The 25,965-nt window shown below is 40.7% G+C and overlaps 1 protein-coding gene across 11 annotated transcripts in view; it reads left to right on the top strand.

The window, feature by feature from the left end:
• Dtna (dystrobrevin alpha) overlaps positions 1-25,965 on the top strand; it is a 291,349-nt gene that overhangs the window by 193,706 nt on the left and 71,678 nt on the right. For 6 of the 11 annotated variants that reach the window (XM_017803350.2, XM_017803351.2, XM_017803353.2 and 3 more), the window contains 5 exons: positions 5,406-5,560; positions 8,109-8,214; positions 11,043-11,209; positions 14,021-14,145; positions 18,080-18,163. In XM_017803350.2, the coding sequence (XP_017658839.1) occupies positions 5,406-5,560; positions 8,109-8,214; positions 11,043-11,209; positions 14,021-14,145; positions 18,080-18,163 (637 nt within the window). Of the gene's footprint in view, positions 1-5,405; positions 5,561-8,108; positions 8,215-11,042; positions 11,210-14,020; positions 14,146-15,521; positions 15,531-18,079; positions 18,164-19,717; positions 19,982-25,965 lie in introns of those variants that run through there. The other 5 variants (XM_017803349.2, XM_017803352.2, XM_017803355.2 and 2 more) reach the window with 3 other exon arrangements.

The following is a 25,965-nucleotide window of genomic DNA, read 5'->3' as shown; positions in this document are numbered from 1 at the left end:
AAAAAAAAACCCTACAAATGCAGGAATGGACTGCCTCTCTAAAAGCTGTTGATCAGGAGTCCCATGGACCCTCAAGCAATACTGGTCTTGGTTCCCCACCAGAACTGGATTGTAAGACCCTCTTGCTGAAGACATAACATACATGCACCGTAGAGCAAACAAGGATAAATCAAGTTCATGCCGACTTCAGAGCTTTACTGGCTAGCTTTCACAGTGCTGGAAGGTTCTTGCATGCTACTGGAAAGGAAGAAAGATCACCAGCCTTACCCAGCTGTGAATCCTGTGAACTACAACAACTGCCCTAGCAAGATATGACCATCAGTGCAATAGTGGCAAAAATATTATGGGTGTAACCAACCACTCTCTACTTGGATTTAAAGTCTGCTTTCTAGGATAGAGCCAATACCTGACATTGATACCAGGCTTAGGAACCTGAGACGAGACAGGTCACGGGACTTAGGGGAAACCTAATACTACTTTTCTCCTAAATAGTTATCATATTGAACTGACTCCTAATGACTTAATGTTATACCCATATATTAATGCATCTCTCAGCTGTCACCAGAGAAGTTTTCTTATGCAGCAGATGGTGACTAACACAGAAACCCACAAGTGGCCAATGTGCAGAGAACAAGAGGCTACAGAATGTGTATCCCCAAATCAGCTTATGCTAAAATAGTAACAACAGAAGCTGAGGACTCAGCAGTTGCTCAGTCCATGGGGCTGGGTGCCTCAGCAATCCCAGTCTGGTATGGAAAGCCTGGAGGGTTCCTGGAGAGCTGCTGGTCCTTAGTCAACAATGGAAGCCTGGAAACCCTGGGTCTGATGTCAGTAAAGGGGTCAGAGGCACCAATAACAGGGAGAATCAACTGGGCAGCAAGAGGGAAGGCCAAGAGCGAAAAGGGAAGTGCCTTCTGCCACACCCGTTTTATCTGGGTGGCTACCAGAGATGCCACCCGCATTCGGAGTGTGTCTTCCCAATCAATTAGGCAATCAGGACAGTTCCTGAGTTGAAGCACCCTACTCAGGTCATTCTAATTTGTGGTAAATTGACATTAAAATCAACTATTACATCCTCCATCAGCAGTATTTCTAGTTTAAGTGATCCTAATTGGCCAAATGCAGTAGCCTATCAACAATCATGGCTGTTTCTTGAGACACGGGATTATGGGTATTTTCTGCAGTTTTCTTTTGCTAATTTTTATCTTTTCAATAAAGCCAACAAGATCATGACTTAATGCATTATTTTTGTAATAAAAAACGTAAAATTAAGAGATGTACAACCTTTCCAGGTTTGAAGATGTTATTTTCCCTCTGTAAATTTTTCTGATTCCCTGACGCCAACGTGCCAGCTGTGCGCCCTTGGAAGTTCTTCTGTTTCTGTGCCTAGGGATGAAGGATATTTAGTTTGTTCCAGCTCATCCCTCTTTATTGGAGAGCACAGAACAAGAAAAATTGGCTGAAATTTTTCAAAAGCAAAAAAGAAAACAACAGAAAAATTGAAGCAGATTTTATTAAATGCAATTATGGACCTCCAAGTCTGCATTACATGGTAACGTCTACAACTCGGGCCACCGTCACCATGCACTGTGTGTTTGCTGCGCTACTCCTGGTGGCATGGCCAGGGCCGCCTCTGGAATTCCTGCTGCATGCTGCCCACCCTACTGATCTAGTGGTCGCACCACAATGCTCCAACTGTGACACTCAGTAGTGCAGCCTGAAAACTTTTCTCAGTTCCCTGAGGCCTCCCGGAGAGCAAGAGCTTCATCGTGGTTCTCCTGGGCACTCACTGGTTAGCACAAGGCCACACATTCTGTATGTGCCAGGTTGAATTTAGCTGAATGCATTAATGAATATGAATTCATGGTGTGGTGCTATAGGAAATACAGAGGTGGTTTGAACACACTTTGGAACCATTAAAAAAAATCCCACTGGGGATTTCATGTGAATTGATGAAGTTGCTAACAGAAAATTTCAGTATGAAAATAACTCAAATGTCTACAGTATGTCCTATGAAGTGTCACTGAATATTTTATGTCTATTTCCTAATCAAATCCCTGAAGTAATCCTGTTTACTATATATACATGTCCATATATATACAAGCACATCACCTAGGGCCCCAAACTTATGGTACAAGCATGCATTAGTTAGTATCATCTTCTGAGTCCCTTCATTTCGTTTTTAAACCCTGAGTATCCTCTTCTTGATGACCCCAGTGGTCCATACTTACAGAAGGTTGCTATGGGTATTCCTCTGGCTCTTGCTCTGATTAGACATTGAATTCATTACACTGCAACCACATACCTGACAGAAGCCACTTAGGGGAGAAGAGATTTTCTTCCATTTACAGCTCAGAGGGAGCAGTCCCATCAAGGTGAGAAGGCATGGTGGCAGGTCTGGCTTCTGTCCACGCCGTGAGTGTGAGGTGGCTTGTTCACAACTGGGCAGATGAGAAGGCAGAGAGAGCCCGGGTAGAACCAGAGTAGGATATCCTTCAAGATCTATCCTAGCAGGTTACGGCATGCTTCCCACCCCAGAGGTCTGATAATTATCAATGCAGCACCATCTGCTGCAGACCAAGTGTCCAAACCAATGAGCTTGTGGAGACATTTCACATTCTAACAGCACCAGAGAGATCACCCGAATTCTTTCAGTGTACGATTTGAGAAGCCTAGGGAACATTTCAAAATGTGCCCTGACCTGAAAAATCAGAGTCTAGAGGAGAATCAGGAGACCCTGTTATAAGCCAACCAACCTGTCCTAAAGCAAGTAAGATGGCCGCTCTCGCAGGAAAGTCAGTCTGCTTTCCTAGATTTCTTTTTTCACCTTTCCATTGCAATTCTTCAACTCCTGTGTGGCATTTGTTCTTTTAAAAAGTTTATTTATTATTTTTTGTGTATTAGTGTATCACCTACACGTGTATAAGTGCACCCGTGTCGTGCAATACCGCAAAGGTCAGAAGACGGTTTGTAGCCACCATATGGGTGCTGGGAATCGAACCCGGGTCCTCTGTAAGAGCAGTCAGTGCTCTTAACCACTGAGCCGCCTCTCCAGCCCCTGTGTGGCATTTCTCAACACACTGTCCTGTGGGCAGCTTCGTTTTCATTCCTTTATTCTTGGCTGGTTTGACGAGAACATGAGATAAAACTCAGTAAGTAAACAGCGCTACAGGGAGGATCAGAGCAATATTTTTGGTTCAGATAGAATTTTTAAAATAAACATAAAATCGTATGGGCTAGTTGTATATAACATCTTTTGTGTATACATACATTGTAAAATGACTAAATCTCTGTGGTTAGCATATACACCTTTTATATGGTATTTTAGTCAGGAGCATACACAGTTTTGTTAACTGTTTAACACATTTGTTACCATGTCGCTCTACTGTACAAACTCTCTCTTGAACTTGTTCCTCTTATCTAACTATAACTGTTTATTCTTTGACTGCCATGCCTCAGTCCTGCCTGTCCTCTAAGTACCCCAGCCTCTAGTAACCACCATTCTACACATGACTTATCTGAGATCAACATGTTTACATTGCACATATGAGTCAGATCATGTGATGTTTGTCTCTGTTTCTGACTCCCTTCACTTCCCATCACATCCCCCACAGTCATCCATGTTGATGCAAATGGCAAGAATTTCTGTTTTTATGGCTGACTAATATTCCACTGTGTATATAACACATTTTCTTTATCCATTCTTTGGTAAATGGACACTCAGGTTGATGGTGCATCTTGACTGTTGTGGATGATGTTGCAATAAACATAGATGCACAGACACTTCATCAACATAGTAATTTCATTTAGATAGATATAGATATAAACTCAGTATCTGCATCATGTAGCAATTCTGGTTTTAGTTGCCCTCATAGTAGCTGCTGTTTATATAAATGTTCCCTTTTTCTCCAAATTCTCTCCCACGTTTGTTGTATTTTGTCCTTTCTCTACAACCATTTTTACTGGCATAAGATCATATGTAACTGTGGCTTTGACTTACATTTACCTGATGGTTATTGGCATTGCACGATTTTACAAAACTATAATCTATTTGTATATTTTCTTTTGGGAAATAGCCTGTTTTTAATCAAGTTGTTTTCTTACTATTGAGTTAGTTCAATTGCTTGTGTATTTTGGATATTAACTGTCTATAGCATTTCTGTAATCTCATAAAATTAATATTATTTTGAAACAGTAGAAATCCTTTTTAACTGGAGCTTTTAAAGTAAAAAAGAGTCAATTCACATACTCAAAACATAATCCAATAAAAGCTTAAAATATGCTTACCATCTGATTAGAGTAAAAGCAATGTCCTCAGGTTGCATTGCAACCTTGAAAACGTACGCCCAAAGCGCAGAGGCCTAGCATGCCGAACTTGCTTCAGCCAGAAACTGTGCTGGCTGAGCAACGGTCTGTTTGTCATGATGAGAAACTAACAGTAATGCTTTCCAAAGGGGACCTGGGAAGTACCTTGGGAAACTAAGTCACACACCTCTCACCTTGAACAGTATGATTTATAAAAGTTTTCTGCCTCTGTGGGAACTTAGTCAAGTATTTTTGGTACATCGTCATCTCTATTGCAGCTTTCATTTTTCAAAGATATCAAACCAAAGCCCCAAACTTACGGTAATGACATACATGGTACAGTTAACCAGACAAAAAGATACATGTACAGCCCCCAATTTTGTAGTAAAAATTTCGTCATGTTTCAAATGAGGACAAGATTTTTGTCTTGGTTTCTTCTCTGTCATCATGATAAAATACCCTGACAAAGGCAACTTGAGAAAGCAAGGCTTGGTTTTGGCTCACAGTTATGGAGGAGACAGTCTATCCTAGTGGGGAAGGCACTGTAGTAGCAGGAGGCGAGCCTGTCAAATTTAGCAGTCCAGTGGCAGTGAGAACAGGAAGTCAGTCCAGACTATATAAAACCTTAAAGCCTGCTTCTAGTGATACTTCCTCCAGCAAGGCTCTACCTCCTAAAGTTTCCATAACCTTCTCAAACAGTACCCCCTGAGGGGAGCCAAGTATTCAAACACATGAGCCTCGGGGGAGATACTTTACATTCAAACCACGACAATATCTTTCACAAACCTTATCCCTATAGAGTTACATGTGAGTTGTAATTAACCTCGAAACAAAAACATGTTCTCTATCAAAATATGTTTATATTATCCAAATTGCGAATTACCTACAAAAAGACATCAGACATAGAGCAAGACTCTGCCTTAAAACCAAAACAATAAACACGGGATACCATGCTGGGGTATTTCAGTAAAAACATGAGCGTTCACGTTATTCCTCGTCAAATAACTTGCTTGTTCTGCTGTACTCCGTGTTATTTGAATCAGACATGTTGAACCAAACATTTTAAATGTGATAAGTATCTCTCCCTTTCCTTCTATTAGATATTTTCTCAATGATTTCTGACTCCAGCGGAGTGATGGTTTATGGACGATATGACCAGTTCCTTCGGGAAGTTCTCAAACTACCCACAGCAGTTTTTGAAGGTCCTTCATTTGGTTACACAGAACAGTCAGCTAGATCCTGTTTCTCCCAACAGGTAACATTTTTAAGGAAATATCTTTCAAACAGTGTTGTTCTCTTTCTGTATGTCATTCCCAGTCATAGATATCCAAACTCTTCTTCATAACAGTAACCTAAAGTCTATTTTCCAGCCTCTGACAAATTATCTCCAATCCAGTAAGTATATAACACATGAATAGTAATAGTACCTCGTGTTCACTGACCGAGAATGAGGCACTATGCTAATTCTTACTGCTGTCTAATTAGTCCTTACAACCTACACCCTCCATTGTTATTATTGTTACTCAGCTCCCAAAAGAGGCAGGCCTGACCAGACACCAAGATCTACCAATGTCCATTGAAGGAGAGGAAGAAGTCATGCCACCTGCCACATTGCTATCTGGGTGGTCCAACACATGGCAAACATAGCTGCCTAGATGTTAAACAACTTGATGTACTGATGCGTTTCAACTAAGCATGTTGCAAGGGAAGGCACCTAGTTTTGTAGCATCTACAGTGTAAACCTCCATAGGAGGACCACGTGTCCATTCCCTAGCACAGTGCCATGTTGGTTTACAAATGCATAATGTTGAAGATTTGTTTACAATTGTATGAAAGTTCAAACTAACCATGTTTGCCCTCTCAAGAAGAAACCTGTGTATCTAAAATCTAAAACAAATTTTAAAAGGAAAAGAAATCAGTGCACAGCAGCTCCTGGGAACCTACACTGATCATCCAGCTAGTAACACCATCCGTCTGTGTGTACTTGGCCATCTGGAAAGTTGAGACTGAATCAGGCATCTCTCCAAATCATGCACCTATGTAGATACTTAAATTGTCCTCAGGATTCATAAAAACATGGCTGGCTGCAGTAGATGTTAGCTCCGTGCCTGTGCCAGCTCAACCAAGGAAGTCTTTCTGACTCCCCACATCCCCAACCCCAATACTCAAGTGGGCTTAGGTGCCTCTGTGTGTTCCTATCAATTCTGCTCCCAAGCAGAGCATTCTCCTCTCTTTCTCTTTGGACTTGGTATTCCTCCTGTCTAACTGCATCTTGGTACCTATTACCCGCTACCCCTCCAGATCTCCTGCTCCCTTTCCAGTCCCCAGCAACCACTGTTCTGTTCTCTGAGATAAATGTTTTGATGTTCTACATGAGTGACAACCTGTAGTATTTGTCTTCCTCTGCTTGACTCTTGTGACTTAAAAGAACTTTTATGCTCAAAAACAATTATATGTGGGGCTGGAGAGACAGCTCAGCAGTTAAGAGCAGTTGTTGCTCTCACAGAGGACCAGAGTTCAGTTCCTAGCACCCACGTAACAGCTCACAACCATCTGTAACTTCAGTTCCAAGGCATGTCCTGACACCCTCTTCTGCCCTCCACAGGTACCAGGCAAATATGTGGTACACATATATCCACACTCAAATGCATAAAATAAGTAAATATTTTAAAAATTGTATGATACTCTCATGCTAATAATTTCTTCTAAAATATTCTATTAACCTGTAGTATCATCATTTATTTATCCTTAATGATGATAAATTTATACACATCCAAATAAAAATGACATTTTTGGAAACGTCCTGAACTGGTTTTATTTTTAGCTAATGTGGTTGAGTCACCAAAATGAAAAAGATCATTTAAACTAAAAAAGTAACACAAAAAAGAGAACTTTATTTTTGTTTTGCTTTTTGTAACAGCAGTTTAAAAGGCTGAAATTCCAAGTGTGTTTGAAATATTTCATTGGAAAAATAGTCCAAGCTGCCCAGAGGCAGCAGCTTAAAGAACAGTATTACATTAGACATGGAAATCCTGGTAGTTTATAAACACAATCTTATGCTTTGTACAACATATATCTTAATAGTAATATAGGTTGAAAGCTTAAACTATTTAGTATTATAAGGAAACACTAAAACTATAAATTCTTAGTAATAAAAACAGATTAGCTAATGGGTCCTGAAATCATTCTATAGTGACTCACATAGATTAGTATAAGCCATGGCCCTTAAAAAACAATCTCTTTGTCACCCATTATTACTTAAAACTATGAGCATTCTATCCATCTCAATATTCCAATTTAAATTTTCAAGTAAAATAGTGACATCTGCATTCGATCATGTAATTTTTGTAAATCAAAAATCCAACAGAGCCGTTTGCATGTTCAGAGCTTGAGCAAGTTGAGAAAGTTCTGAAGGGAAATTGTTACAAAGGCAGGCCAACCAGGGGAGAGCTACAGAAGGCCTTACGATGCACTGCTGAGAGCTTCAGTGCTCCGACTCTCCTTGTCGTGTTCTCAATGTCCTCATCTCTGAAGATGATGCTATCAGAATCCTCATGTCCTGCTGATGCTACTGACACAGGTTTACTGGAGATTATCTGGTCTCATGTATGTTTAGGTGCAGAAAGCAATGAGTGTTTTCAAATTGAACTACTGTAACAGCATGCTTGGCAAGCTCTGCGTCCTCCTATACATGGAGTTAAAGGAATGCTTTGGTTCTTCCTTCTCAGGTGACATTTAGGTAGCAGGTAAATTCAGATTATTCTTTGCCCTAAATGGTTGTGATTTTTCTTTTATTAATGCAGAAAAAGGTCACGTTAAATGGCTTCTTGGACACGCTCATGTCAGACCCTCCTCCACAGTGTCTGGTTTGGCTGCCTCTTCTGCATCGACTGGCAAATGTAGAAAATGGTAAGTAGTTACATGATTCTATACATAAAAAGCCCTAAAGACTCCACTGAAAACTGCTAGAGCTGATGAGCACATTCAGAAAAGTAACAGGATATGAAAATCAGTAACTTTCTTATATACTAATAAAAACAATGAGAAAGAAGTCAGGGAAACAATCCCATTCATAATACCCTCAAAAATCATAAGATACCTTGGAATAAATCTAACCAAGGAAGTGAAGGACTTGTATGATGAAAACTTTAAGACATTGGAGAAAGAAATTAAAGAAGATACCAGAAGATGGAAAGACTTCCCATGCGCATGGATAGTAGGATTAATATTGTGAAAATGGCCATCCTACCAAAAGCAATCTACAAATTCAAGGCAATACTCATTAAAATTCCAACACAATTCTTCACAGAAATTGAAAAGTTGACATTTCTGTAGAAATCTCATATTTCACATGGGAACACAAAAAACCCAGGATAGCAAAAAGAGAACTGAACAATAAGAGGACTGTTGGAGGCATTACCATCCTTGATCTCAAATCATACTACAGAACTATAGTAATAAAAGCAACACGGAACTGGTATAAAACAGACACATTGACCAGGGGGATAGAACTGAGAACCCAGATTTAAACCCACACATTTACAGCCACCTGATATTTTACTAAGGGGCCACAAAACCCACTGGTAAAAAGACAGCGTGTTCAACAAATGGTACTGGTCTAACTGGGTAAGGACATGTAGAAGAATGAAACTAGCTCCCCATCTCTCACCATTCACAAAAATCTCCAGATGGATTAATAACCTTAACATAAGACCTAATACCCTGAATCTGAACCAAGGCCATTTTTAAACTGTTCAAATTAGACCATTAAGTCTGTAGTTATGACATCTGTGTTAGTGTTTTAGGGAAATCTGTTTAGTGGTTTACAGTTTTGTTTAGAATAGAATCGACCTATCTCCTGACTCATAAAATGTTATAGTAACATCACAAAATTAGGATTATCAATGCTGAAAACATTAAATCTCATTGGACCCTCCCAGCTACAATCTACGTGTGTTCAACAGAAGGACCCCAATAAAAACTGTGGCATTTTCTAGTATTTGTTTTAGATCTGAATTTCCAATATTATAATATATGACATTGACCATGTCTTCCAAGGCAGTTAACCAGGAACAAGTAATGGCAATAGTAAAAGTTAAATAATACAGTTTGTTCATCTTAAGTCATATGTTTCAAATTGCAAGCATTCAGTAGTTAACTGTATGTCAAAGATAAGACTAATGTAAATTTCATTGCATGTTTCTCTTTAAAAATAACAAGAGAAATATTTGCTGTTGACACATTCAGATTTAAATATGAAATATAATCTAAGACAAGAGTTAAAGAAATTTAGATGTTCAACAGTTTAGAGCATCTACCTAGCTTTAGCGTATTTGCATTTAATATTCAGCTGTAATATTTCTCTGCATTTGAATAGAAAATAATCTACCCCATGTCTCTTTCTAGTTTTGATGTCTATATATTTATTTAATATACTTTTGAGACTAAGGTTGACTTCATTTTAAATTCTCATTCAGAATTTTTACCATCTGACTCTATTGTTTCTCAAAGTTAAAACTTCATCCTATTTTGCTTTGGGGCAATGTTTATAGGATGTGCTTTGTAGTTTCTTTGCAGATCTGACAGTCACGTATATAAAGAGGCAGAGATCCCTCAGGCTCCTATTCGGGGATAGGATGTGTTCAGATTTCTCATCATCCTTCTAGAACTGGTCATGCTCCAACCATAAAGCTGTGATTTCATTCCTAACACCTAAGCATTCCTATCGTAGGAGACATCTTTCTTAGGCCCTTGTCCAGAGCAGTTGGCCAGCCTCCACCCCAACCCTGCCTTTTCCAAGAGCAGGAGATGGGATGCTTCCTCAGTAGGCAGCACACCCAGAACTGGCTGGGTCTTGTTTTCACACTTCACTTCTTGATCTTCCTTCACTCTCGCGGCTGGTGAGCTGAAGAACAACTTTACCCCAAACAAGAACTGTTGTTGCTGTTGCCGCAGCTGCTACAGTTTCAATATCTTTAGCTCATAGTGTGTAGATAAACCATTTGGGTTTCAATGGGTATTAACTTCACATATGAGACTTTATACCTTGCCAGCTTGGCAGCTACAATTCCCTGTCCAAGCAATCAAAGTGTCTCTTGAACTATCTGAGTCCGAACTGTATTCAGATAATCTGTCTGTCTCTGGGGTACCTGTCCTTCTGCCTCAGAAAAGAACAAATATGTGTCCGTTAGATAAAGACAATGTCACTCATTAAAGAAGCCCATTAGCGGCTCCGTATTTTAGAGTTGCTCAGTTCTGTCGTTTTTCTCTGCTCCCTAGCTGTATGTTCCTCCTTTTCTCCCCCTCATTTTCTGTGTCATTAGTTCATGCTGCTACCCACTGGCACTCAACCGAGTCCATCCACTGGGCTTCTGACTCTTAGTGAGCCCCTCTGGTCTCCAGGAGACAGTCTGGGGAAAAGATTCGTCAGCTTGGATAAGTGGCATCTTGTGACTTAAGCAATGGCAGTAGGGAAGGGCCAATGGCATCAGAGAGATTAGCGTTGTCAAAAGACACCTGTTCTTTGCCCTTGTTCATATCTGCCCCCACTCTCTACCGCCCCCCACACGCTCAGGGCTGAAAAGGGTAGTTCCAGGAATAACCTGACGGATTTCCTGAGTCAAAATAGTCTGAAATCATGGCGCACAGCAGAAAATTATAACTCCTGGTAAGCCGCGGCTTTCTTCACTCTGGTTCACGCTTTGTTTTCCTGGTTTCCCTCATTTACTTCCCTTCAGTCTTCCATCCGGTTGAGTGTTCCTACTGCCACAGCGAGAGCATGATGGGATTTCGCTACCGATGCCAACAGTGTCACAACTACCAGCTCTGCCAGGACTGTTTCTGGAGGGGCCATGCAGGAGGTTCCCATAGCAACCAGCACCAAATGAAAGAGTATACCTCATGGGTAAGCCAGGTTCACACAACAGAGTTGGGTGTGCGGGTATGGCCCAGAATGGAAGTCAGTGTCAAGGGTGGTGACAGAATTAAGGGGCAAACTTAACTTGGACCCCAACATTCCTCCCCTCCCCTCTTTCCGCAGCTACTGGGATCTGTTACTGTTGTATCAAAGCCCAATGTGCCTTCCTCAGACTTAAAACAATAGCCAATCTATGCTTCTTCTTGCAATGTAGATCAGTACTGATTTGAATAACAGAGATGCAAGTTCTGAAACATAATCTTATTTTCATAGTAAGTCAAGGGTTTTTCTAAGTTTCACTCGGCTTTGTTTCTATGCAAATTGTTGAAAAATATTGTCTTAACATTTCTGAGATCCTTAGTTTCTCTCAAGTGCATGAATAGAAGTATGAAAGTGTGCCCTGAGCACTATCCAGTCTGGGTTTCTCGGAGAATGGAGAGGAGGGACTGCGACTTTATTAGCAAGTCACCTTGTCATAAATAGCATAAGGAACTAACTTACAGTTGACATGTGAGTGCCTGTTTGACAGATCTATCCTCAGACATCTGTAGCATTGAGCCTGTGGGAGGAATTTGACTTGTGTGCCTCATGGTTTTCTGATCTACCTCAGTCAAACTCAGAGTTCAGTTCTAACAATGTCTCCTATGTTTTTTGTTCTGTGAATGGATTGGTTGCTGTGGATGGTACCATCAGCTGTGCCAGACTTACTTGAAATAATTCAGTCACAATAATATAAAGTTTTAATAAATATAAAATATTAATGTAAAGTTTAATATATAATATATAATAAAGTTTCAATATATAATATATATTCATATTATATATGAAGTCCAGGCAAGGCTAAAACAAAAAGATTGAAAGTCTGATTCAAGGCAAGCCTGGACCACATAGCAAGACCTTACCTCGGGGAAAACAAAGTCTATAGAACTTGAACGTATGGGCCTGTTCCTGAGAAGATGTGAGCAGACATCTGTTTATTCCAGATAAGGAACCAGTGTCTGAGTCCAGCTGGATGAGCCCATGAATTTATCGGAGTTACTTATAGAAAGACACATAAGTAAGGGGTTACTTACCAGAGCATGGACTATTCAAAGGCAGCTGCATCATAGAATAGCCCACGCAGCCTGGGGGACAGCACACAAAGGCAGCATCCCTGGGCTCTCCCACCGACGCCCCACCCAAAGCTCCCTCCGCAGCAGTTGTTTACTGCTTCCATTGTGGTGGGAAGGGGCTTGTGAAACTTTCTGAGCTTCCCAAAGCCTTGTAATTTCCTGAGCCTAGTAAGTTTCCGTAGCTTTCTGAGTCTTACAAGCCTCCTTTAGGAGGGAAGGTTTGGAGAAACAGTTGCACAATAGCAGGCTAAATTCGAATGTTCTTTCCGGGAGGTTTTATGGGACATATTAGTAGTTCATCATCTGTCAGATTCTGACTTGAGGACACAGCTCTTTATTAAGGCAGAGTGTAGCCTCATGCCAGATCAGTTGCCCCGTTCACTACTTACTCTATACATCAGCATGGATCATGAACTCTAATCTAGCGCAGATGACGGGAACAGACACTTCCTGATTGTTGACATATTGCAAGTTTTCAAACTTCCAACTCAAATCCTGCAGGTGATATCTAAAGACAAATAGATTTTGTTTTGTCTAAACACTAAAATCACATCAAGAACCTCTTTCTTGTGAACACTAAAATTGGATGACAGGATACTGTCTTGGCAAAGTTAAAACCAGAGTCTGCAACAAGACTTTGGGCCCAATGACTTATGGGAAAAGTGCTATTGGCGCTACTGATTTTAGTGTCCTAAGAATCACATCTCCTTACTGAAGCCATAAAGACACCCCTAAGCAAAGTTTCTGATACTTTAGCTTCAAAGTAATGAGGGCAAATGTCATTTTATCATATTCGAAGTGCAAATTCCCTGCGGTTTTCTTTTAAACAAAATGACAAATCATAAGTGGCTCCTTATGGAAATAGGAAATTTGATTAGAGATTTATTATGTAGATATCCTATTAAGTTTTATATTGTAGGTTTATATTAATCTTAACGGGGCCATGCTAAGATAAATATCCCATCAGTCCAAATGAACAAACAGTAGCATGATGCTCTGCAAGGCATATGAATTTTAAATTCGGAAGTTGCAAACTGAGCCTCCACATTTAGTGGTGTCTGGCCTGGTGCTCCCAGGAAACATCTTCCACCTGGACTCCCAAAAACGCTTTTGCTCAGTCTTTCCTCACAAGTGTCTCCTCCCAGAGTGACTTCTGTTCTGAAGTGTGAACAACCCCTCTACAGTCAGTCCTCACCTGTCACTCCTAGACTTAAAGTCCTAATTCTCCCCCTCTGCCTGTGGGATGAAGATGTCTCCTTGACCTCCAGTCTGAGGACTTTGTTACCTCTCTCCAGAATGGGTTCTCAACTTCCTCCTCCCTGTATAGCTGCCATTTCTTCCATCTGGAATTACCTCCCCAGTCCCCTGGGTTTTTCTCAGAAGGACTCCAGTGGCCCACTACACCCCAGCTCAGGTGCTCCCCACACAACAACTTCTTCCCTTTACCACATTTTTTGCTGGCACTCCACAGCAACAAGTAAGTTCCCTGGGGGCTTCTTCTAGCACTCAGCCCCAGTACCTAGCAAGCATCCTGACTTAGAGACTCGGTGCTCAAACATCATTCTTTAATAAGTGAATCCATCAAGAAATAAACAATGAACAAACAAATACATGACTATGAGTAAAAATTGAAAAATCAGATAAAATGTACCCCCATTGCTAAAACTTCTCTCTCTTTTCTCTCTAGAAATCACCTGCTAAGAAGCTCACGAATGCATTAAGCAAGTCCCTGAGCTGTGCTTCTAGCCGTGAACCTTTGCACCCCATGTTCCCAGATCAGCCTGAGAAGCCACTCAATCTGGCTCACATTGTGTGAGTACCTCTGACCCCAAACTAAGATGTGTTTCTTCACTCACACGTGGCTGGAGAAATTCATACTGAGACCGTTTCTTGCCATGTGTCAGGGAACAATTGTTACTTATTCTTTACTACTTTTTGGTTAGCACACAAAGAAATGGGATTCCCTGTGACCTTTTACTTTGCATAGACCTTATACTTTGTTCTTAATTGGCCCGTTGCTCTCCCCTGTATCCCTCTTCTCCTTCTTTCATGACTTACAGACAGACAGACAGACACACACACACACACACACACACACACACACACATACATGATCAAGTTTTAAACTTTAATTTAAAAAAGAAACAGATCAAAGTAATACCATGCTGGCATGAGGCAAGCACTCAGAAAACCAATAGAAAATTGATCCTGTATAAGGTGGTTAACTTACTTCTGTTTTTTTAAATTATGCTCCTATAAACAACCTAGACTAAATAAACCAGAAGAAGTCACAGCAGAACAAACACTTAGAGTGATTAGTTGCACAAGAGCTGTTTGGATTAAGGTTTTCATTTTTCCTTTGTATGGCCAGACAAATTGCTAGGGAGGGAGCACAGAGTGGGAACAAGCCTGTGCCCTCTGAGCTCCACCTAGAGTCTTTTCTACCAGGCCACCAGGTGATTCACTCAACAGAAGCTTTCCAGCAAAGCTCTGGGCTTGCAGACAGGAGTGGGAGGGGCCTGGTGCTCAGGGCGCTGCAGTGACAGAATGAGGGAAGGTGCTGCTGCAAGTGCCTAGAAAAGAACTAGGAAGGGGGCATTGCGAAATACAAGTCAGTTTGCTTGTGAGTCACATGGACTTACCTAGCTCGGGGCCTTGTACATAGTCGGCTCTTAGGGTATGTGTGTGTGTGTGTGTGTGTAGCTCTGATGCGTTGTATAAAAAATATACATGCATGTCTTTTATCATAAGTCTTTACAACTCTTTAGAGTGCTAGACACTGAAATAAATTAATGGACACTTTAAGAAGCACAAAATACCAGTTCTCTCTCCACATTTAATGCCCTTAATTTATCACTCCCGTTTTACAAGAACCCTTGGATGTAGCAAAGAGAGACTGAATTGATACAACTTTTAAACAGATGTGGTACTACTAACTCACATACATGCACATTTACATGTGGAAATGAACCACATGACACAGGAAAATGCCAATTCCTTGCTATAGTCAGGGTATTTTATGCACATGTAGCAAAATGTGCCTGCCAGTCATGATTTTGTCCTTAAATAGAACTGAGCAGGTGGTGACATTCTGGTGTTTGGGCATGTGTGCTTAACTATTGTGTTGCTTGTAAATGTTGCCATGATTAACAGTTTCTATTCTGTTCCATATTTTTTGCTGCCAAAAGTGACACTTGGTAAGTTGTTGGACAGTTCCCCCACTGTGCTTACAAAACTTAACAATTCTAATAAGTAGTTATGAGATGCAAAAAAGTGAGTCATGTGGGACCAGTTTAAAACTCCTCCTGCTTTGAGCTGAAGCTTTGCACTTTGTAAGAAAGATGTCAGCTTTTTTTTTTTTTAAGTTCTCTGCAAAGATTTACACAGAAAAAAAAAGAAAAAAAAACCTTCGCACAGGGCCTTGGAGACTTGCTCACTTTGTGGCTTCATTTTCATGAATCAATATATTTAGCACCTCCAGTGTGACTCTTGTGTTGAGTGAGGCAGCTTGCCATTTGTGATAGCAGAAACAGGAACTTCGGCTCCTCTCAAAGTGGCCCATTTCTGCCAAGATCAGCCATTTTGTGCTCTAAATTCAACATACTGATGGTGAGCCTTAAACATGAAGCTATTTGCTAAGAAACCCCAATTTCAACTTTGCAGTGACCAGTTTCAACAGAGAAAATTTGCCAAGTTACTTAGAAAGGATGACTGCTGGGAGGAGGAGAGACAGCCTCTTCCAAGGATGGGTCTCTTGGTAGGTTTACCAGGCTCCAGTGGATGACCATGCTGAGGGACATGTGGGGACACAAATCAGACTCTATAGGCTGCATTGCATACATAGTGGAATACACCGAATTGGGCGGGGGAGGAGGTACAGACAGGAGAGGGATCTACATACCATCAAATGAAATTGTGTGAATATCACAAAATTTAATAAAACATTTTTGAAAAGTATTCCAACTCACTTGTTTTGTATCTCCTAGGTATAGAGCAAAACGGGAAAATTTTTTGAGACAGAAGAAAGCCAGAAACATGGGGTCAATTTCAAATGTTTGCAAAGCTACAACGGACATATTTCAATTCTGGTTGATGCTATAAAATCTGGTGTGCCTAACTTCCTAGTTCCAGGGGACATTGCATAAAATGAGCATTTTTCTTATAAACTTGCTATTTGACTCAGGCACAATTAGTTTAAACTAGCCTTGTGTTGCATACTTAACGAATATAGCTGGTACATCCAGAGTAGCTAAAATAGTGAATCTGTTGTTTGACCTCATCCAATAAATGATGAATCATACAAAATCTTAAAATGCAGCATGGCACCAGCTTCCAGGAAGAACTTTTGATGTGTTTCTGCAGCTAGTGCTGACATTTAAAACCGGCACGGCATCATTGCCATTGCCACAACCAAGACAAAGAAGTCCACCTTTTGCCCATTTTAAGCTAAAAGTCCAAAACTAACTCCGGTTTGCTAAGTTAGAAAATTAAACCATTTGGGCTGGAGAGTTGGCTGAGCAGTCAAGAGTACTGGCTGATGTTGCGGAGGACCTGGTTCTGTTCCCAACACTGACATGGTGGCTAACAACCATCCCTAACTTCAGTACTAGGGAACCTGACACCTTTTCTGACCTCCACGGCATTGCACAACAGGGGTACACTCACATACATGCAAGCAATAAATACACTCATACACATAAAATAAAATTTAAAAAATATTAAAAAGTTAAACCATTCACAAAATTTACTCTTAATATGAATTGATCCTTTATGATACTGAAACTAATGTCTCACCTCCAAAAACTTCCACACTGTCAAGTTCAAATTGAATTTTAGTAAAACTAAAATTTCTTCTCAGGGCTGGGGGTGTAGTTTGGTTAGTAGCGTGCTTAGGTAGCATGCATGAAGCCCTTTGTGGATCCCCAGAACCACAAAAACTGAGCATAGTGATGCATGCCTGCAATCCCATCACTCAGGATGTGCAGACAGGAGAATCAGAAGTTCAAGGTCATCCTAGGCATAGTGAGTTTGAGGCAAGCCTGGGCTACATGAGGCCCTGTCTAAATAAATAAATAAATTTCTTCTCACTCATAATAATGCCTCACTACATCCTTCATCTTCCAAATTCTAAATCGTACCTCATTTTACCATTCAATATCTTAATTTAATGTAAAATAAGACAAAACCATCTGCAAGATGAGGTAGCGATATTGGCTTTATAGTTTTATCTAATGTGACACCTGCCTGATAGAGACAGGGTGACAAGGTGAAACAGAGGTAAACTGAGGAAGACAGACTGAATGTAGCTGGACTGTAGGGCCATGGGCAGCTCTGAGCAAATGTAACCTATCATGAGACTCCTGGTGCTGCTTCATGGAATTTGCATTTAGATCAAAGAGAAAGCAAGATATGATTTTGCAGCCTGTGTCTGTCCAGACTACCAAGTTAGAGAAGGATCATGAAGAATATAGACCTCTCAGAATCCCTGATCTGTTCAAAGCTCAGAGCTCATAGACAATATTCTCTTGTTGCCTGAGACCTTCCCAGTGTTTCACTGACCTCTGTGTTCCTAAGAAAATGTAACATCATAATATTTGAATAATTCATTTGGAATATGTAAACTATCATGTAGACCCTGGGCTAGACAGAACTCTGATCTCATCCCTTCTCTCCATGGACGGTAAGTGCTCTTGATTTACAGCTTGGCTTTGCTTGAACTTTTCATGCATCTTGTGTTTGGTTTCAGGCCTCCCAGACCTGTCACCAGCATGAATGACACACTCTTCTCCCACTCTGTTCCCTCCTCAGGAAGTCCTTTCATAACCAGGAGGTAAGTTCTAATCCTGTCACTAAATAAACCTTCACTCTCTGAATGAGCTTGAGTCTATGGCAAGAAAAATATTCTAATATCAGCCAAATGCAGAATATTATTTTTGGAAATTGGTTATAAATACCCATCCTATGTTTTCAGTTTCCCTCACTTAGATGCCTGTGAAGAGGGCTGGGTCAACTTTTGAGGTTCATGTCACTTCTGGAGAGCTGAATTTATAACCCCCCTCCCAAAGTGAGAATGTAGGGCGTGCTGCAGTTTTACTGTGGACACACATGCTTTCGATCTCACTCAGCGAGTTATGCTTCCAGCCCTTGCAATGTTCTGGGGAAGATTGGGAATTAGAATTCCACAAAGCAATGGTGTGCTGTTACCAAGAGTCTGGAATGGTGCCTTAGTTAAGACTCTACATATAACAGAACCCTCTTCTGGGTGACCTCTGGAGGTCCTGAGACCAGAGGCTGAAGACCAACTTAGAAATATAGCTCCTATACAAATAATTGCATGGATAACAGCAAGAACTTTCCAAAAGCATGGGTATGTGCCTCATCTTTTTTGCATAAAATCTGTTCCTATGTGTTCAAGGACCAAGGGACGCATGCAGTTCTCTAAGAGTTAGTGTTAGCAACACACGGAGCTTGAAAGGTGCTAAAACATCACAAATCGGGGGCTGGAGAGATGGCTCAGCAATTAAGAGCACTGGCTGCTCTTGCTGAGGACCCAGGTTCAGTTCCCAGTACCCACGTGGCATCTAAAAACCATCCCAGGGGATCTGATGCCCTCTTCTGACCTCCATAAGCATGGCACAACACAGGTGCATTTACATACAGCAGGCAATACACGCATACACATAAAATAAAATATTTTTTTTAAATTGCATGTCAAACACCAGTGAAGTATTTGATGAACACATGGGGAAAGCTATAACAAGGGTATGGAAAGCCGGACTGAATGGTTGGACATAAGATCCCAGGTACCTTACAGAGAAAAAAATGTACACTCATATTCTACAAAAGGCATATAATCCACCTTTTCCCTCAAGAGGCTTAATGGGTGCCAATTTCACTGTACAATGTTCTGGCACATTATAGAGAGGATTTAAGTCAGCAAGACTTAGCACATACTAATCTTTTCCCCTGTGTCCCTGTATCTGTCTATCAACAGGAACCTGAGATGGAGAATCTCCCATAATTGTAATAAGCAGAATAAAGAGAATGTGGCTCTCCGTGCTGTTTACAATATACAAATTAAATCTTTCCAAGTACAAATGATGAGGCATTTGTACCAGAGAATATCCACAGTGGGGGGAAAAAAAACCCTTTAGCAACTTTGTGTATGCCTCCCTTTTCAGACCCTCTAGCATGTACAGTCATCTTTCCTAAAAGAAAATCATAGCCTATAAGAGCCATAAGAGACACAGGCCTGTGCATCTATCTAGGGAAGACTCGATGTGATGTTTACAGAGACGCTGTACATTGTAGGAAGCTCTGTGCTCTGAAAATGCCACGCCAGGCAGACCCCATCCTTACTGAAGGTCATTTTATATCATTTCAGCTCCGACGGCGCTCATGGTGGATGCGTCTAGATGGATAACATGACTTCCTCTACCCTAAAATATCCCTAGGATGTTTTGGGTTGTTGTGCTTCCTCTATTAACCTAAAATACGATTGCTTCCTTTTCTTCCCATTTTCAGTGACATGTTCCCTGTGAACCACAGACTTGTTCAAAGCTTGTGGTCTGTCCTAGCTCTGCAGAAATGGGGCTGCAGTTTCTGTTTTAAGGGTGCTGTTCAATAAAGCTGTGTACACTGAACATCTGTCCTCTCTGAGTGGGCCTTGCTCTGTCCATGGGAGGTTTCAATGAGGTCTCATTGTCTGCATCCAGCCCCACGGCTGAGAAGCATTCACTCGAGAAAGCTGTCGTGCGAATCAGCTTAACCATGCTGCATGGTCAGGAGCTCACATCCCGAATCAGTAACAATGGCAGCCATTTTATAGCTGGACAGCTGGTTTTTCCACTCCAACATGAAAATCCTAGGAGAGATGGAGGTCTTCGGGGTGTTGGAGAGCTGACTTCTCCTCTTTTCCTTCTCTTTCTCCTTATTAATTTCATAGCTTCGTACCAGTACTTATGAAGTATGTACAGGAAGAGTCCCAAGCTGGCCCTTGTTTGGGCCAGATTCTGATTTTATATAATTTTCAAGACCCTAGATGGTAACTTCTAAGATTCTTGAGTTAAAGAACATTGTGGAATGTACAGTCACTAAATGAATGAGGCAAAAGCAATGGTCTGTGCCTAGCCACAGTGTTTAGAGCCTTTCTGTGCCACTAGACCAAGGCTGTTCTCACATCTGAGGAGGGCACTCTGATTCCTACGAGGAGTGACTTCAGACCCAGCACCTCACCGCTGCTGCATCACTTCTTCCACTTTGACTACCTCTGCTTTCTTTACCACCTCACACACTAGCGTTGGAACTACACTATGTCATGCCAGAAAAAGGTGCAAGTTCAAGGTCTTGATCTTTCTATAACTAGAGCTGGACTAAGGAAATGGCCTGGTGCTCGCTCCTCATGCCCACCATATCCCAACTTTGCCCCTTTATAGTGCTGGTCAGCATTAGAGAAACTGGCCCTATAGATCTAGCTATTTTATTTAGCCTGAGATGTCAGTGTTTTGTACTGGGAGTTAGAAATCTTTGCGATCTGAGAATGATGAGGCAGAGGGTGGGTGAATTAAAATCACTGCAAGATCCTCACTACAAACTCTGCACAAGTCCTTTACAAGCTGCAGGCAATAGGAAGTGTCTTTGAAGTCTTCTGACATCCTAGTGATCTGCCTCATGCAGATTTATGAGCATGTACCTCTGGTTCCTGCCACCATCTGTCACATTGTCACATCCGCTGTTCTCAAATCCTCTCCCAGCTATGTGCTCAATCTACTTCTCTAGCAGTTAAAAGGAAAGAAGGAATTCTCAAAGGCACTTGAGAGTCACAGAAAGTCGTCATATGTGTGTGACTGTGTCACGTGCACATGCCTGTACTCCATGCTGGTTAGCAGTTAGGTAGGATGTGGATCAAATAACAAATTCATAGAGCAATTCAACTCATTCATTTTCTTGATCATAAACTGTATCCTCAAACTAGAGTGTTTTCTTGTAAATGTGTAGGAAAGAATGATGGCTGGATCACTGGAAATCCATCAATACAGAACACAAGCTAAGCATGGCAGGCCAGCAGTGTGATCTAGTCTTATGAAAGACAGCATAGAGTGATTGCATGTATTTCCAGGGCTAATCATGAAGTCAGCCTCAAAAGGCCCTTTCTCCCCTTCACTACCCATGCTATGAGGCCCACAGGATCTACCTTTTCTGTTGGCATCATACATCCTTTATAAAATCTTGATTGTCTTGCCAAACCCTTTCTTAGTTTAGATGAGAGGGTTATCCAGGCCTTTCCTATGTTAAATAGGCTTCTTTAGTTATGGTCCATCTTCTTAGCCACAATGACATGGAAAGTATGGGTGACTTATTTCTTTGACCTTCAATATTAAGAGCATGGCTTAAAGATTTCACAAGCATTTTCATAATGACAACTTCTAAAGTAGTGAACACACAAAAAAGAATCACTTTCGCTATTATATAGCACTTAGCGAGATCAAATATTAGAAAATTGCTTGTAATTCATGTAGTATGCTGAATGCAATCTAATGCTATTTTGTAGTTTGCCATGTTTTTACTACTAACACTGCGCGAGGCTCTGTAGTACCTATGAGATGACACTGACATGCACCCACAGACGCTGTACCCCAACCACTTCCCAAATCCCAGTTCCCAGTGGAGCAGTACTTAGGAGACATTTGTCCTGACTTACTTGGTGCTCATTTGGACTGGCTTACTTTTCAGGCCGAGAAAGATGAATTTTCTGTGTCTGATTTGTTTTCAAACACTTTTGCTCACCCAAAGATTCTTTGCTTAAAAACCCATGCTTTTAATCTGACAAAAAAGGGTCAAACTACATTATAAGTATTTGTTATCTGGTCATCCAATATGTTTAGAAACAAAACTGAGAAATTTAATTCAGCCTTTGCCTCTGAAAAACCAAGTTTCCCCCATGGCTGATTTTTGTTTGAGATTAAAACTCTCCATCTCAGTAACAAAAACAGGTAAATTTGTCAGTCAGTATCTGGCAACACCTTGAAGGTTTCCTCAGGCTCTTCAGACTCCCTGTGCATATGAGGAATCACACTCTGTGGCTAATCTTTACTTCATGCAGCTCCAGAGCTCCATTTATAAGCTATAATCAACACAGTCTTCAATTCTATTTCTGATTCTAAAGTGTTAGCCCACATTTAGACCACGATGATCTCTCCTCTCCAGTTCATTGACCTTTTCTTCTCTTACTGGAATGCTTTAATTAGTGTTTGAGGTATGTCCTATCCCAGAAGACTTTTCTATACCCTCTCTTGAAAAAATACAATTGATATGACTTGATAGTATTGGGAAACATAGCAAATATGATCAGTCGAAAGTGACCTTGGAATTCATCTTTCCTCTATGATGCCTATTTAGGATGGTTAGATGTTTATGCCAGGCTGAATTTATGAATTGCTAATTTCCTTTTTTAAAAGTTTATTTCTTTGTTTTGTTTATATATTTATGTGTTTACCTGTGTGAATGTAAAAGCACCACATAAGTGCAATGCCCTCAAAGGCCAGAAGAGGGCGTCAGATCCCCTGGAACTGGAGTTACAGACAGTTGTGAGCTACCATGTGGGTTCTTGGATCTGAACTTGGGTCCTCTGCAAGAGCAACAAGTGCTCTTAACCACAGAGACAGCTCTCCAGCCCAATAATACCTAATTTCCCTGCTGAGACACTTACCTATTTTTATGCATGCATTTTGATTTGCATGTACCAGAGTTTTTATATTTCAGATCTGACTATTGAAATATAAAATGTAGAAAAGAGAAGCAAAGTTTCAAGAAACTTTCTCTTGACACAGTGATTATCCTTGTTACTGTATTCAAGTCAGTTTGGTGAACTTAGTACTATTGCATAAATTAGAGAGAAGCATTTTTTTCCAGTTGAAAATCACGTGAAGAGGGAGCTCACTTTACAAGCCATTCTTCACAAGTTTATCAGTTATTTAAGAATTACTAGAAAGCATATGTTCTTAATCTGCCACATTTTAAATATTGTTTTCCTTTTAACCACTGTGATAAGTATTCTGTTACATAATTTGCTTATATAAATCCTTGTTCCATTAAATCAAATCCAATCCTTTAAGACTATGTTCAGTAAGAGAGAAAAGTCCTTGACCAGAGCTAACACAGCATTCCAATATACACAACGTAATTTTAAAACACAAATTTCAGATTTCAGCAAAATCAAGGGAGTATTCATATATAATTTTCCTTAAGAAAAGATGTTTCCACTAAACTAAAATTACTGGCATCAATTCTTAACCTTCAAAATTACGGGAAACATTTTAACAATACATGTGAAATATTTTGAAATTACTTCATTGTTCCAGAATTCACTAGTTATTTCATTGTGGTAGAGGTATGTGCAAAAGGGGACGTGTGCATGGAAAATTTTGGAAGAAAGCTATTCATCATAAAATGTGTTATTTTCCAGTTTTTAAAGGAATTGATGAAAAAATAAAGATTTAGATTTTTTAAAATAGTCAAAAGTATACTTCCTGCCTTTTAGCCTTCAACAGAACCCACAGGATTCAATATCACTGTCATACCCTCCAGGATGTTCAGCAGTGATAACATGCGTGCTGAGGGATGTGTTTACACCCTCTGCAAAGGCCTGGCATAAAGACAATGAGATATGCAGGCATGCATGCAACCAAGGATGATAGCCTTGCTTCTCCTTAAGGTTCAAATTAGGAAAGATGTATCAGCCATGTCTAGTTATATCAAATCTATCCTGTCTTCCCACACAAATATGTTGGAAGGGCTTATTCCTGAGTAAGAAAGTAGGTTTCATAGACTTGATCCTAAAGCCTACAGTCAATTAGCAATATTAGGTAGAGTTCTCTAGGGAACAGGAGAGAGAGAGAGAGAGAGAGAGAGAGAGAGACGCCTGTTATTTATAGAGAGTGTGGGAGAAGAGAGAGAGAGAGAGAGAGAGAGAGAGAGAGAGAGAGAGAGAGAGAGAGAGAGAATACATGAATGTGTACATTCTAAAAAGGGTATTTGTTAGATCAGTTTACATGATAGAGACTAGATAGTTCAACAGTGTTAATTCACTTGCTGGAGAAGCTAAGAGCTCAGTAGTCACTCAGTCTACCAGGCTAAAGGCCTCAGCAGTCCAAATCTGGTTCAAGAGGCTCCCTAGAGAGTCGCTGGTGCTCAGACCCCATTGGAAGGCTAAAAAAGCTGAAGCCTGAGCAGACAGAAGAAATCAAGGCAGGGGACACTGCTTCTCCCTGAGACCTCTTTATTTCTGCCCATGGGATTGGAAGGTGCTATGCACTTTGAGGGTATATCTTCCCACACACATACAGTCAATTAGCCCTTTCTACAAGCACCCTCATAGAATTCTAAATCCCTCAAGTTGAAAAGACCGTCACAATCATTTATCTTCTTCATGCAAACTGCTATGCTACAAAGGTTTTTAAATCTAAACTGTTCTTTGAGCAAGCATGAGAATACAAGCCTTTGACAGGTCATAATGACCCACAGACCATCGTACCATCGTTGTGAGGTGTGACGGTGCTCATTTTTCTCCCTTCCTTGGTCCCTTTGGAGCTGCAGGAGAGATTCCGATGAAAGGGATTTCACAAGAAGAAAATTTAAGGACCCAAGGTTTTAGCAAAGCCTGCCTCCCGTTCTGTGCTCTGAAGTCGCTGGGGTATTTTGTTTCAGAAAAGTGACCATTTCTTCTTGTTTGTGCCGTGCACATGCCAGCCTCTATGCTTAGTGGCTTTCTAGAAGAAAATGATGAGAGGACTTGGAGGCCAATTTTACGAGGTATAGAAATGATGGACAGTACCAAAAGTCAGAAACTCCCCTGGATCCAGAAATTAATAATTATAGCAAAAAAAATAATTTCTTTAAAATTTCATAAATTTGTATGCTATAACCTCCATGTTTTCCAAGAACCGACTTTCATACAGGAAGAGAATGTAAAATAGAAGGTTTTTAATGATTCAGCCAAACATCAACAAAACTGATGCAAAGGATGGTCACAACAGGAAAGGAAGGAAGAAGCGGCCTGGAAAGAACAGGAAGAGGAAGGGAAACGGGAAGCTAGGCAAATGGAGAGAGGAAGAAGGAAGGAAAAGAAAAAAGAAGGCTATTAAGGAAATCTAGTCAGCTGCCCCTTCCTGGGGCACCAGCAGTTTCCACCTTGTCTCCAGAGTGGCCGATGGCAGGAATGGAACTCCCTGGCTCCACAGACACGACTTCCTCCCATAAAGCCATGCCAGACTAATTTGTCTCTGACATCTTTGTGGTTGGCCGTCCTGGGCCTCTTTCCTCTCCTGGGTCTTCATTTTTGTCTTGCATTCAGCACTGGAGACATACCTGGGTAATTATTCAACTTTTGGGTTAATTTCTGATATTCAAGTAGCAAATAAGTACAAGAAGGCAGGGAAATTATTTCATCTGAAGGGAAGAACCACTGATTATTTCTTACAGTATCATGAGTGGTTTTGCTGACACCTGATGTCAATTCTACCTTAAATTAGAAAGAGGGGTTGGGGGAACCTTAAGATGCAGGAGGAAAACTGTAGGCACTAGATAATGGCATAGAGAGAATTCATTCAGTGGACAAGTTTTAGAGAGCCGTTT

This window comes from Nannospalax galili, unplaced genomic scaffold (genome assembly GCF_000622305.1).
Source record: "Nannospalax galili isolate Female #2095 unplaced genomic scaffold, S.galili_v1.0 scaffold147, whole genome shotgun sequence".
NCBI classification, from domain to species: Eukaryota; Metazoa; Chordata; class Mammalia; order Rodentia; family Spalacidae; genus Nannospalax; species Nannospalax galili.
This window is presented reverse-complemented; position numbering and strand designations above follow the sequence as displayed.